The following is a 15,866-nucleotide window of genomic DNA, read 5'->3' as shown; positions in this document are numbered from 1 at the left end:
ATTTTCTACTGTTTAGATCTTTTTGTACATTTATGGGTGTTTTACATTTGAATTTTCTTTACAGAACATTTCCACTACATTAAAACAATGATCGGAGCTGATTACGTGGGCATTGGTGGTGACTTTGATGGAGTTAACAGGTAGAATATTCTTTCTAATATGGTTCTACATTACTTTGCGCATTCTCCACTATCTTATCATAAACAATACAAATGAGTCGATAGTAAACGCGTAAATCACAACAAATTTAATTTTTTTATCAAATTACTGAATTAATTGAGATTTATCTGGCTAACTCTAAATATGTTATTATTGATTTTAGGCAAATTCATGAAATTCACGCAGGTTAATGGAACAGGCAGTATCCGGAATTAAAGCTAGTATTTAAATTACGCAGTTGAAAGAGTATCTTGTTGTTTTAAAAAGTTTCATGAGCTTTTGAAATCCTATCGATGGTAAAACTCCAGACACTTTGAAGTTCGAATACTTTGAGAATATAAATCGGTAAAGTTTTATAATTAATGCTTCTGAGGTCGTTATCAGTTTATTTTTATCTTTTAAGTTTCTTTCTACCTTCGCATTAGTTTGTTCCTGGATTTATTAAATCAAATCCACCTTACTAGGGATCACATTTCTGCATGCATTCATGGTTTTTATGGGAAGTAGGCGAACAGCCCTTTTGGGTTACCTTATTTTCCTGTTTTATTCCCTGTACGAGCAAGTTTTATTTCAAAAACTCAAATTACTTTATGAAGTTTCGTTTGAGGCAACATTTTGTGAAAAAATCATTTTTCCGTATAGAATAGCAAAAACAAATACAAACACAACAGGCTGCCGCAAAACCAAGAATAATCTTGCAAGTTTTTCATTGGTCTAGTCTAGAACCACTCTCTGATAAACTGGGCCAAAGCCCTGAGGCCAGTTTCTTTAGTCTATGGCCAGTTCTTTTCAGACTATATTCACATTTAGAGGACTTATCCTTTAAAAGGGTCATAGCCTTGAATTCTATTTTTGAAATTGTGTCACTTCAGCTGCTTTATACACATAATATACTTTACTATCTTAATATATATATTTCTTGTGTGCGTGTGTATGTGACTGAACTCCTCCTAAACGACAGGACCAATTTTGATGAAATTTTTTGTGTGTCTTCAAGGGGATCTGGGAATGGTTTAGATTCACAAATCAGCCCGCCAGATGTTAAGGGTAGTCCACCCCTAAATTTTTATTTTTATTTTTTAGACAAAATTTTTAATTTCTATTTTTTTATGATACAGCATTAAAAAATACATACAACCCCTAACTTTCACCCCTCTACGATCAACCCCTATTTTTTTATTATAAATGATATACATGGCGAAATGACGTTTGCCGGATCAACTAGTATATATATATATATATATATATTATATAATATATATAAAAGAAAGTCGTGTTTGTTACAACACTTATAACTCGAGAACGGCTGGACCGATTGCCATGGTTTTTGATTTGTTGGATTTGTTTCCGTCCCGAATAGCAGAATAAGCAAATAAAATATCGGATAAGTTATCGAATAACAATAAATTAATTAATTAATTTTACGAATGCAAAAACCATATGGTGCCATCTGTTGACAAAACTACGCATCATTTTACGTCGAATTCGTGTCAGTTCAAGAAATTCCGATCTTGATGTGAATGAGGAGATGCATAACCATGCTTTAATCCTGATCAAAAGATGTTGGATATCAGAAAGTGCTTAACATGCAGTATCGCCATATTGACGCTAGAGAGAAGATGCCTAATGTGTAAAACTGCCATTCTTCTTTCGCAATGGCAAGCAATAAAACATTTCTGTACTTGCAAAAGAGTTGTATTAATGTAATACTTAACATTAATAAAATCCTAAAATAAGTTAAATTAAAGTAACAACGATATTATAAGGTTGTAGGGCGGAACAAAGTTAGCCAGGTCAGCTAGTATACTATAAATGCGATAAAATAATGTGATCTCTATAACCTACAAAATCCAGGTAAAAATTCCTAAATGTAATTTAAGGACCTGCTGGGTCAACAAAAAGGTTGATTGATTTCAATAAAGTCGATAATACGCCTGTAATTTTGTTAACAGGGCTTTATAAAATAAATATATTTATAAAATAAATACTTCAGTTTAAATGCCAATTATTAATAATGATCCACTGTTTCAGTCCCGATAGTTACGTTGTATTCAATTTGAAATGATCGTTAAAGATAAGTGTGTTCACGTAATGAAACGAAACAACGCTTTTATAATATTAATACAGATTTGCGATATGGACATTAACCATGAACTGATATTAAATACATTTCTATTTATTGCTTAAAACAGGGTACCACGTGGTTTGGAAGATGTGTCCAGATATCCTCAACTATTTGCTGAACTACTACGCAGTGGACAGTGGACTGTGCAAGAGTTGAAGAACTTGGCAGGCTTAAACATGCTACGCGTTATGCGTCAAGTTGAAAAGGTAAAATAAAAAAGGGTGCGTGTACTTATGTACGCGCGTAAGAAGTTATACTTCTTTGGCATTATTAAAAATAGTTTTTGATTGCATGCTAATAATTAATTACAATTAAATAATCAATGACTGGAAAAGGAGTCATTATAGTCAATAAAGTTCAGTTTACATTTGAAAAATTAAATAAATAAATATTCATTATTATTCTCTTACATTAAGTGTAACATAAATTCTATTATTATTCGAATGTTGTTTTAAATTATGTCCAATGCCGTAGCATCTTCCGTGGGCAACTTCATTCTGTTAATTTTATGTCACGGTGCGCGCGCATCGTAAAATTTCACACTCATAAATTTTTCATAACGCGCCTAAAGAAGTATAACTTCAAAAAAAACCCTTTAAAGATTACATTTACCTTTTTATATTTATTTCTAACACGCGTTGTAAATGTTATGTAAAACTTTTATCTAATGAATTTTGGATTATAGAATCCTGGATTAATATACGCTACAACTACTGGCTACGAGACGTTTTTACAATAAACAAGGGTCGCTACATTCGTAGCAATAACTAGTAGTGTTTTGTAAACCGTAAATCGAGTGAAAAATCGAATAATTAAAAGCCAATGAATGTTCAAACAGTTTAAAACAAATTGCTTTCTCGCAACCGAACAGAAAGGGAAATTCTTGGAAAATTTACGGAAAAGTTGGTCGATGAAGTAAACTGAACGCAGGTGTTTCTTTAATAGCAGCTGGAAACTGAAGCGTTTATTTTTATTCGCTTTCAAATATATTATGATTAAATGAGTGTATTGTCAAAAATAAGTTTATACTCGTACAAATGGTAAAATGCACTTTTAAGAAATAAGTTATGACAAATTCAAATTCAAAATCATTTATTCATTTAGGTTACACAATGTACACTTATAAACGTCAATAAACATATTAAATGCTTCTAATACTAATAATAATTGGTTACATTAACTGCCAGTTCTCAAATCAAGGGCGTAGAACGGACGAAAAGACCTGGCAATAAACTCTTCACCACTCTTTTTAACCGCCAATATAGTGTAGGTTGTAGGACAATTACTGACTCTATTATCACTGACACCCTTTGTCATATTTGTTTAAATTGTCAATACCCTTTACCAAAAATGTATACTTTCCATATTTTATATAAACTCTTACAAAAAAACGGGCACCTAAGGAAATATACTTTGTAATGTCGATTTCAGTTGATTGTTCGACGTAGTCTGTATGCATCAATTAATACGTGAAGTGAATTCTGGCAATTTTTCATTAATGTTAGATGAATTTTTTAAAACATACACGGCCAAATAATAAAAGTGGTCGGCAATAAAGACAAGAGGATTTTTGTAATTTTTTTTTAAATTACAAAGTTATGTAAAAACCTAAAAATGAGTGTGCTTTTGCCAAAATCACTGAAACCAGAATATCATTTCCACGATGTTTTTAATAACGTTTTGAGAATACATTTCCGCTCTTCTGCAATGACTCCCTGTCACTTTGCTCGCTCGTCTCTTTAGAACATCCTAGACATGCTCACATGGATTAAGGTCAGGATTTTGAGCTGGCCAATGTAAATGACGGATCTCAATGCATGCAATCATGCATATTCCACGTCGCCAAAACAGTGGGGGCGAAAATTGTAGTCCATAAAAATGAAATGTTCTTTTAGAGCCGTCAATGCGGGTGGTGCATGTGGAATTAGGACTTCCGGTAGGTACCGGCATTTAATGTTCCATTTTCTACGAAAACTAACTCCGTACGCTACGGCGAATTAGCCGCCGTAAGAAGTGATTTTTCTGAAACACACTTCTGCAAAACGTACCCATGATCTTTACAGCACTCGCCGGCGTCAGTCCTACACAAAGAGATTCTAGCTTCATCAGAAAGAAATACTTTATTCCTTAGCGGTCATGTCTTGGTGTTGTATTTCCTTTTATTCCCGAACATGGTCTCTGGATACAGATGCCAAGTCCTCCGGACAGTTTCTTGTTGCCCGCTCTTCTTGCCAGTTCTTCTTGCCCGCTCTACGACCTAAACTTGCGAACTGGCAGTAAATGTAAATTTACAATTAATTTAACTTCTTTTGTGACGTTCATGAGAGTACTTGTTTATCTATATGAATAAAGTTATTTTGAGTTTGAATTTGAGTTGACGACTCAATAAGCCGCCGAGACATTAAGTTTTCATCAAATTATAGCCCTTGTTTAGTGAATTTTAGCGAGAACAGAACTCGTTATTAGGTTTTTACATTTTTAAATTTAATAAAAAAAAATTGTTTGGTGTAAATCGATTTTAAATAATTCATCATTTTTTTTTTTAAATTGCCAACACTTCACATGTACTCATTGAAACGATTATAAGCATTCAGACTACGTCAGACAATGAAATTGCATTGAATTTTTTTAACGTTTACGAATAATGTAGGTCCACAATATGGTAGATGGTTAAACAAGATTTGGTTTTCCACTAAAAAAAAAAAACTATGTTAGTGTCACTATTTTGTTGTTAATGAAACTTTTAACCAAAAATGTTAACGTGTAATCTAGTAAAACTCTTGTGTTGAAAGCCACTTAAAATAAGCGGTCATAACTTTTAGGGATATTTCCGACTAGTCGTTGGTGCTTAATTAAAGCTTCCACGTTGTTAATTTAACGATCTCTCACTCAATAGTCACTAGTATTTGGACAACTCGCATGATCCCTTTAGCACGCTGTCAATTATAGCCCAATTTGCGAAATGTCAGCCATCAATATCTAACTTGTGATATATGGCTAATATATGGTATCGATATGGAACTTTCGTTTGAACATTCCTGTCCCATTTTATAATTTACTGACCGTTTAAGCCTTTTTTGACATTGGATTACATTACATTACATTTATATCTATATGAAAAAAAAAAGTCCTGTTAGTTACACTATTTACAACTCGAGAACGACTAAACCTATTTGGCTGAAAATTGGTAGGAAGGTAGCTTAGAACCACGAGACGGAGATATATATATATCCTGTTTACGTGGGACATGACTTGGTCATAAAACGTGGTCTAACAAAACGCAACAAACAGAAAATCTTAAAATGTATCAGTCAACTGACAGTAATGTTATTTATGGTGAAATATGATTACAATTTGAAAATTAGAAGTTTTGATGTTGGTGTGTTTCGAGTTTCTATTAGCTTATCGTGCCGATATTATCATTAACAATGCCGGGAACAAGACGATCGAATCTTCCCGACAAAGCCGTAATGCATTAAATGGGTGGACCGATTTTGATGAGATTATTTACAATTAGATATTTCTTGTTTGTTTTTGTTAAAGTTTAAAACTTTGTATTTAAGATGAGTTTACAGGACGTCTGTCGGGTCCGCTAGTATTTCATGTAGTTAAATTTCAATTATAACTTACACCAAAGTATCATGTAAATTTTTCGACGTTGTAAGCAATATTGAAAATACGAAAATCATGCAAATTAAGGCCCATTAAAGCACGATCACCAAAATTCCAATTAAATTCTCCATTTTCCAATCAGTTGACGCTTCAATAGGTTATCATGACAAAAATATACGAATATATTTATTATTAAACTTTTACCTATTATTGTTATCAGCAAGGCCAGAGTTAAAAAATATAGTTATATAACCCCGTGTGTCATCACCATAATTCTATTTTATATAAACAAAACCATTGCAACATAGTAGTACAAAGATCCTTTATATTTCATTAGCCGAAATGCTGTTACATGATTCTACGAACCACTCTTAAGTTCTTACTAAGTAACGTTTCCTAGTAGAGCGTGAGAACAATGTATCAGCAGAACGGTCACGTAGGCCTGTAAGAATAGGATATAAATATAATAGAACGCTTGTAATATACAGTATTAAACGGACCTCAAATCGGACCGGTTGTATTCATTTTAACTTTAAGTTTTTAAAAACCCTTTTTTCGCGGACCCACTACTTGACTATATTCAATACTCACACGTATTGAAAACAACAAAAACATTCAACAATATACATAATAAGAGAACTTTCTTTATTACTAATGATTGTAAAAGGCGGGTGTAGGAGCCGACCGAACCTAGCCATTAGGGATATCTATAGTGGATCCTGGGAACCTTCCGTATGCGGCTAATTGGATTACACAGACTACAATTATTTTAAAAATACATTTAACAACAGTTATTGATTTTTTTAGGTACGAGATGACATGCGAACTAGCGGCGTAGAACCCGAGGAACATCCAGATTCACCCACCGACAACGGAAATTGTACCAGCAACGCTTTCTTCCAGGACTTCGTTTAAACGGCCTACGTTTATACTGTATACACCTCGATATTAACACACAATATATGCATACACAAAGGTTCCCTTCATATTTTAAACCTTCGTATTAAAATATTAGCCCGGTAGCAGTGAAGTTTCGTTTAAATTTTTTGATTTCTTTTGTTAAATTACGTTAAAGCTCCACAAAGTTTGAGTTACATCCAATTACTTACGTTGGGTTTAATATTAAATTCAACCTAACATTGGCAGAGCAAGTTGGGCACTCGCGTATTATATTGTTAAGCGTTCAGCGAAAACGTAGCGGCATTTCGACAATTACAGGTTTATAGGACCGGAGAATTACATCAACATATAAAGCTGTGGGTATTTGTCCGTAGTTTATATGATTTTTGAGAGATATTTCTCTGGTTTTACAAGGCATAAGCCGATCGCACTACCATATCCTACAAGATTGCGATTTTCGAACGTGAATGGCACTCAGTGAACTCATAAAATAACTATAGTCACAGACAGTAAATAAATGGATTTAAATCTAAAATATTTTTTGTCATTAAACCAATAAAGAATGGTACAGCAATGATCTTCATATGAATATATATCATATTCCAGATAAATTATTTAACTTCAGCCGATATACCATAAAAGCAATATTAATTGTATTGTACAAGTAAGAACTACTGTCAACCACACGACTGAGCATCCATCAGAATTATATACAGTACCACAGCTTATTAAGAAATTCTGTAAAATTAAATTTAAGAAATAAAAAACATGTTTAATTTTCATCCTTAACTGTCATGTTTGAATAAAATCATTCAGATATGGTTGCTTTGTACAACAACTTTACGCATACCAACGGACAGTATCGCCCAGATAGAGATAGATTTGTAAAAATCACGGAACCTAGATAAAACGGTTTTCGTTTTTGTATTATTTCTATTTACACTGAATTTGTCTTTAAAAATATTTAGTACTTATAGATTATTTGGGTCATAGAATAATGACTTGGTATTATTGTCAAGCAGCGTTTTCGCAATCGCTGAATAAAGCGAGGACCGCCTAATTAAACAACTAATTATTATACTTTTTAATTAAAGTATTTGCTCAGTATGATTGTACACCTATTCTTAAATTTCATCATACAATATAGGTGCGATTAATTGACAACGCTGCTACTTATTCGTGGCTATTTAATTTTAAATATCTTTGGAGCCACTTGAAATATAATTTTGATAAGTTTTAACTAGTAATTAAACTATAATTAATAGATGTAATCGATGTAGTAGTGCATGATAGAACCTCGCTGTGACTTACTTCCTATCCTTTCTGAAGTCTATAACATACCCCTCTAACATGGATATAATACTTCATACAAAAAAATATAATTTCATTATAATAAAAATATGGCCTTAAAAAGATCACGACAATGTTTTGAAGGACCTAGACTTGACATACTAAGCTAGTGATTGATATGCCTCTTTATTTTTAAAACAGTTATATTACTCCATTTTAACTGGAATAATGTTTCGTCTCTTTCTCTCAAATTGTATTCACCCGAACAGTGGTGTTCTAAATATCAATGTTATAAGTAGTTAAAGAATGTTTTGTTCCGACAGCGAAATAAACGAACATTCGATAATGATTTTGAGGGATTTACGTTTGTGAATGCAACATGCATAAACAAGCCATTCTATTATAATTGTATTAATAATAAATTGGCAATTGATTGTTTATGAGAAATACAACTAAAGTGTTAATTAACTTATATGTTATTAAACCGGTTAATATGTTGATAATGATCTATTATATCCGTGGTGTCCCACTATCTTATGTCCGGAAATGGCTTCGAAATAATTGATCAAAATGCATGAAACAAGCTCTAATGTTGTAAGAATAATATATTTTTAAATAAGGAATTATATAAAAAAATTAATACTTTTGACTTTTCGAAATCAAAGTAACTTTTTACTAGGAGTTTAAAGGAGGGTTTTAATATGCATAAGAGAGAGTTTAGTAAATTTTTAAAAATATTATCTATAATAATAATAATTCTTTAGTTTTATATTCTGTGAATAATTAATATCTATTTCTCGATTGAAGGGTAATTTGACTCTATAGTCAAATGTATGCGTCCTGGGACATACAATAATCACACTGAAAGCTCGGAACAAACAGATCATGGATTCATCGATGAGTGAAATTTACAATTAGACAGGTTGAAACTGAAAATGGGATATCGAATAATATGACATCTCCCCTAGGGTGTATCAACAATTTTCCGAAGCAATTTTCGCTTTTCACAAACAAATGTATTTTAAAATTGTAACGTGAAAATCATGTGAAAACGTCGGAAGAAGGGAAATCACCTAATAATGAAGTTAAATTTGAATTTGAATAATACCGATTGAAAATGAATTATTTTGCGTTCCGAGGACCCTTGAAAATTCTACTTGTTAATTACAAAAACTTGAATGAATACAAAGCAATTGCTAATGTAAGTAAAAGCCCTTCTTCGTTAAGTAAATATAGTTTACTTTAGTTCTCTCTTGTTAAAAGCGAACAGCTATTTAATTGCAAATACTCTTAAGTTTCTTCTGTTAATTACGAAACTCTCTCCTTGCATATATTTATTATATCGGTGAGATTAGATAGCGAACAATTTTTAAACAATGTTAAGAATGCAATTGTTTAATTTTTATACTTTTATAAAAACGTTTTATGAATTCATAATATGTAAATAAAAATAAAATTTGAGAGAATGCCATTTCGGACGCTATAAATGTGATCCTTTATACTCTTCGTGGTAAAACATATATTATAACATAGTAGTAAGTGTCGTACTCTAACCGTTTGATATTTTTTGATTTAGTTTGGACTTATCCATGGGAATTCTCATCTATTTTTAGATTCCACTTTCAATATCAATATCGTCGACAAAATGTTTCTATATTCACTAATATGAAATTCCACCATATAGCTGAAACATTTATTACACTAAAATATAGCAAATTCCATGGATCACGCCACTGGTTAATATATGTAGTAGAGAGATATAGATCTTATGTATGTATGAATCTTTAACCTCAATTTCACACATCTCGCGTAGGTTTTTCTCAGCACAGCATTTATCATGAACGTTTCAGTTCGACGTGAGAAGCGTTTAATTCCAATTACTAATCAATAATCATATTAAATTAAGAACTCCTTTTTGTCTATTGTTCGTGCCAAGAGCATAGATTACATTTTCTTCAACGAAAATCGTCATTATTAACTTAATTTAATAAGAAAAACATAATAATCATTATATCCAAACTTCGAACATTAAAACAGACTTTTTTAACCTGGAGTTTCATATTCATGGATATAGATTTGTAACTCTTTTTTCAATTATATAACAAGAAATCTGATAAAATTTCTGTCGACTGAACTTTTAGATATTTTATTACCTCAAATGTAGCTGTTATTTTGTTATTAATTTATTCTTGTAAAACTGTATCACACAAACGCATATAATCTTTAACATATGTATATATATTAATAATCCTTAAAAGGATGATAGTACTCGAATTAATGGGACAGTATTTCGTATAAATCATAAGATAACTAACTAAATTGTTGGATCCAGTATGTTTTTTACTTTTGTGGCAGTCCATTTGGAACTTCGACTGTACCGTTAGTAGATTATGGCATTTAATTGAACGTCCCACTCGTAATCTAGAATCCAGATGATTTTTTTGGATAAAAGCAATAACCGAACGACAAGTATTGTGTTAAATTTATCAATATCCAGGCCTGGTTTATTGATAAATTGTTAACGTTGATTACATCCAATTAAAATTATCTTTTCTGGGTCAAAATTACTGAGCTTGACTTAAAATTACATCATAAATAAAATTCCCCTTTTTTACTTGCGCTAAATCTAACTAAAATGATGATGTCATTCAGTGTATATTAATTAGTTTATAGTTTGCATTTTAGAGACAGCTTTCGATTAAAAAATCTAATAATATAATCGCGTTCTAAATTTAACAAAGCCTGGATTTTTTATCAAAATTTAAATTTCGTATACCCTCTAAATACGCCAGGCCATCCATTCTATTCCATCATGCCATTTGTCTTTCCGAAGACGAGTTTTGGTCAAAGCTCACCGATGTCCAGATTGAACATTCTGATTAACGTCTTGATAGTTGCTCCCCTGGCACTTTAAAATCGGTTTTCGTTTAGTTTTTGTAATTTTAATTGTTTTGTTTAATATTTGTATTTACTCTTCGAGTACATCATGTTTGCGTACAAGTGTTTGTCTCATTAAAAATTAGACTAGCTTTTATCAATAAAAAAACAAAAGAAACTATATGCAATACCTTTTAATTTCAAAACACTATTTAAAGTTTCATACCGTGCGTAGTATATTTGAAAAACTAACAGCGTTTATTTATATAATTATGCTATTATTATGCAAAAAAGAATTGTTAAACTGGTTTTATGCTCGCACATAATTTTAAATATTACAATATTCTCAAAGGCCCTTAACTTATTGGACAAAAGCTTATTATAATTGGTCTAAGCAGTGTAAAACAACAATGGAATAAATAAGACACAGAGCTAATTGGGTATTTAGAAAGAACAATGTACAGTTGGAATTTACGCGAACACAAATTGATTCTTATAAAATTTTCCGACTATGAGCTTTATTATATGCGTTTGTGTTAAAATTTGTATGGCGTGTATGAGGCCTAGTGTTGATTCCTGTACGCTCCATACAATATTTTTCTAAACTGTTTTATTATCCCACAAATATAACTAATAAACACGATTGATGTATACCACTTTATTGTTTTATTTTTACCAAGCCATCTTGATATTACGTTTGTGGAAATGAACGAACCGAACTTTAAAATATATATGAAAATTTAAAACTATGATCATATAAAGGTGGCATATTATTGTCTGATTAAAATATGCCACAATAGAATGTTGTCAAATATATTTATTCATATTGCACACTTATTAATATAAAAATATTAATTATTATTTCACTGCAAGTATTAAAATTAAGGAGAAGAACTAGTAAGACACTTTCCAACCTGCTTTTAAGTGTAAAATATGCTTAGACATACAGCAATATCTAATATATAAAATTCTCGTGTCGCGGTGTTTGTGCTTAAACTCCTCCGAAACGGCTTGACCGATGCTCATGAAATTTTGTGTGCATATTGGGTATAACTGAAAATCGGACAACATCTATTTTTTATCCCCCTAAATTTTTTTTAATGATACAGCATTAAAAAATTCATACAACCCCTTATTTTCACCCCTCTATGATCAACCCCTATTTTTTATTATAAATGATAAACATGGCAAAACGACGTTTACCGGATTAGCTAGTGTATTATATAAAAGAAGTCCTTGGAGCAAGGGAAAGGAAAGTCGTGGGCAGTGGCTAGTGATTTTGGGCTTTGTCACTAGCTATTCAAAACTAAAACTTACCTAAAACCTTATTTTATTATCCCTTATACAAGTTATTTTAAATATGAAGGGACTCCTTTTAATAATATATTTTAGTTTATGTTAAGGTTAGTTATTTATTTCAATGTATATTATTTTATTATTATGTTTTTAGATTGTAATATATAGTTATTTTTATTTCAGCCTCCAAAATTTTGTATAATGTAACATCATTATAACAGTCCAATAAACGTAAACTTTCAGCATGAAAACGTTATTGTAGCAACAAAAATTAACTGGCAGTGACGATAAAAGTCGTCAATTCGCGTAACGAATACGACGTACTTTGTCATTTTTATTGATTAATGCTGTTAAAATAACAGATAAACAAATAGTGGAAACCTAATTTAGCCTAAAACAGCTATCGTACGTTTTCTCTTGTTACAAAACCTTATAACTCAACTATTAAGGATAAAAAGGGCGACATCTGCAAACTCTGTTTTATTGATTATTCGTTTAGGTGATGAACATCCTGTGATACGTCGTACATTTTTTGGTAATTGCGAAGAAAGAAAAAAAGGGCCGAGGTTCGAACCAGATCTCAGGGTTTTGGGTGGATTACACTACAGCATATCTATGGATAACAACGAAATATCATAGCACCAAACGTAACATGCGCTTCGGCATGTAAACTAAATGTTTGCATATTTAGACAATATTGTTACAGCGAAAGTAGTTTCGATATAATATGTAAAGACAAATTGTCCCAGTATAATATAACAATATTTAATAAAGATCTTATCAATCTTTTTACTCTTTTATTATAATAAATAATACATCCTTTAATTAAGATATATAATAAGAAGTTAAGTCATTTATAATTGTTAAACTTATGGTCTAAATAGTAAATACTCGCTCACGCTATAAAAGCACCTTAACTTTAAAAACCTAATCACCTTCCCCTTGAAAACATTACATGGCAGCGATCTATAACGACATAGTTTTGTGACATAATTTTCTATATCGTTAAATGTTTAATTTAAAACTTTTCATCAACGGTTTTAGATTGCATCATAATTCTTAATTAGTACTATGATGCATGTTTTTAAATGCGTGAGTATTAGGTACTGTGTCATTTGACACCTCGATCATACAGTTTGGTTCACGGACGGAGGCGCTCTATTTGAATACGAAAAGAAAAATACAACTCGAATTTATAAGTGCTCCTTTGGGTTTGTAAAGTCCGTTTAGAAGGTGTAAAATAATATACATATGGTTCTACCATACGACACTTCAATGCCTAAATTACATATTATCTATAATTACTTATTACCTAACTCTTAAAACTTCAGTGAGTTTCATTCTTTCAAGATAAATAAATTGATTTAACACGGTGATAAAAAAATCTACTACTACAGTTAAAGTAATGGAACTCTAACATACACAATGGCGTATATCTTAGAAGTATACTTAGATTGCAGCATCAACATATGATTTCATAATCAACGTTAATGTCAGGTAAGTTGTAATAAATGTTACGTGATCAAAGTCTTTACGTGCCTCAAAATTGTAGAAGTTAAGATTGTTAGTATCAAAGTGCCTAACAATATCAACTCCCAGAACACGTCTTGACACTTTAAAGGCAATTAACTTGATGTCAGCTGTCAGTTGTTTCGTTAAAGTTCTCTCCAATGATAGTTCGTGGGCGTCTTAATAACAACTTTATCACACACCCATTTATGACCTTTTCCTCTTGCTTTTTTTAACATTAGTAATTTCCGAATTTATCAAAATATTGTTCTTGTTATAAATTCTATTTGGCCTACTTGGCAATTAATCTACTATCGAAAAACACACAAGGTCATTTAAAACTAATTAATTAGTATTTTTTTTCAATAAATTATGGCTGACGGCCACAGTGACCTCAATCTCTGTTACTGATGGGACATAAAAGTATAGAACTCTCGATACCTGATGGGACTCTGTCCGACACGACCTATCGAGAGGGAAAGGGCAAAATCGATCGACAGTCAAACATGGGTACTAAAACGAATCAAAAAATTAAGAAATACACTGAAAAATCTTTATAACGAATTTCAAGGGACCGAATTACTTTTTCGTTATCGAGACTTTTTGTTATATGGAGGGGAGAGAGAAAAAAACAAATTGAACCAATTACGTTAACACATAACGCTTTTCTTTTACTGGCCATCTTGTCAGTTTCAAAGTTTGTTTACGATTACACGGTAAGTGACAATAGTGCGTTTAGTAACCGAGACCAAAATCTGCGACAGGCAATGTAAACTAGGAATAATGGCGCACGTGTTAATCCAATTAACAATAACAAAGGCGAGACGGCTGTTTATGACCTCAGGTGTCTTTCTTAGTAATTTCGATACCTCAAAATGTTAGTTTTGTAAGCTGATTATAAAAACAATAACACTTAAGTATGTTGTTGGTGTCCAAATATGAAAATATTTCTTCGTAATAGAGAATGGCTGTTGCGTTATAAAGCGTGAACCAAACAAACTTAACTCATTTTTTCGTTATATAGGTATAACACTCAAAATATTAATGACGAAAGTCGATAGAACCATCCTCCGCTCCGCATCTCTGCTGGCAAATATCCAAATTACCGCCTCGCCGGTCTTGGGATTTCTTTCGTATAATACACAATCTTTGATCTCCGATAATATTATCAAGATCTGTTTTGTTGGCTATCCTTTGATATTTTTGTGGGGCCTGTCTAACTTAAGTCTACATTGAGGAAAAACCTAAATCCCATTATATTACGCCAACGTCGTACCTGGCTTAGTTACGCCTTACTTAGGTTACGCAATACTTTTACGCATTAAACCTGTTTTTAAAATGTTTGATTAAAAATGTATCTAGAGACTTCACGAGAGTCCTAAACATAAAAAAATATAAAAAAGATAAAACAAGGTAAAATAAAATTTTCTTAAATGTTTTCAGTGTAATCATTACAGGAGGTGCATGTACAGAAAAAAAAATATATCGAAGAACCTAAAAGTAACTAAAGAAACCTGAATACAAAAATTACCGCTTTTAACATTGAATAGTGGTGAAAGGGAATTAATAAGTGATAAACTTAGGAAAACTTTGCTTTGACTTCACCCAGAATATTCAGACGACAACTTTCAAAGTTAGCTACAGGTTCAGGGGAAAATACTCGTAATTTTTTGTTTCGTTTTAATTTGTCGTACTTAATATAAACTTGATTATTGTGTCCATTATTAATTTGAAATTGCTGATTGGCTTATTAGCACCATATTCGACTACAGTTCACAGGTTTCTAATGCGGTGGAAATGAAAAGTTAGGGTATTTAATTTCATGAAATGGTTATTGTTATAATATAAAATAGCCAGTCGCCCCTAGTACTTTACCGCATTTTTAAAAATGGTCCATCAATGATGATCACTTTAGGACATGACTTTACAATAAGTAGGTAATTAATTTTAATATTATTTATTTATAATGTAATCTATTAATGAGGAATTGGCAACAGAAACATCCTTAAGCAACGAAAAATGCTAAACGTTCATTCATCATCTATTACTTATTTCATAAAATGTTGTTTCATAAACTTAATATCGAATGGGCCAGACA

General features: G+C 31.6%; 1 protein-coding gene across 1 annotated transcript in view; it reads left to right on the top strand.

Moving 5' to 3' along the window:
• Nucleotides 1-10,070, top strand: part of LOC125062312 (dipeptidase 1-like) — a 93,846-nt gene extending 83,776 nt beyond the window's left edge. The window contains exons 10-12 of the mRNA XM_047668138.1: nt 65-140; nt 2,352-2,490; nt 6,704-10,070. Of these exons, the coding sequence (XP_047524094.1) occupies nt 65-140; nt 2,352-2,490; nt 6,704-6,811 (323 nt within the window). The 3' untranslated portion in view covers nt 6,812-10,070. The remainder of the gene's footprint in view (nt 1-64; nt 141-2,351; nt 2,491-6,703) is intronic.
• Nucleotides 10,071-15,866: the final 5,796 nt, after the last annotated feature.

This window comes from Pieris napi, chromosome Z (assembly GCF_905475465.1).
Source record: "Pieris napi chromosome Z, ilPieNapi1.2, whole genome shotgun sequence".
Classification (NCBI taxonomy): Eukaryota; Metazoa; Arthropoda; class Insecta; order Lepidoptera; family Pieridae; genus Pieris; species Pieris napi.
This window is presented reverse-complemented; position numbering and strand designations above follow the sequence as displayed.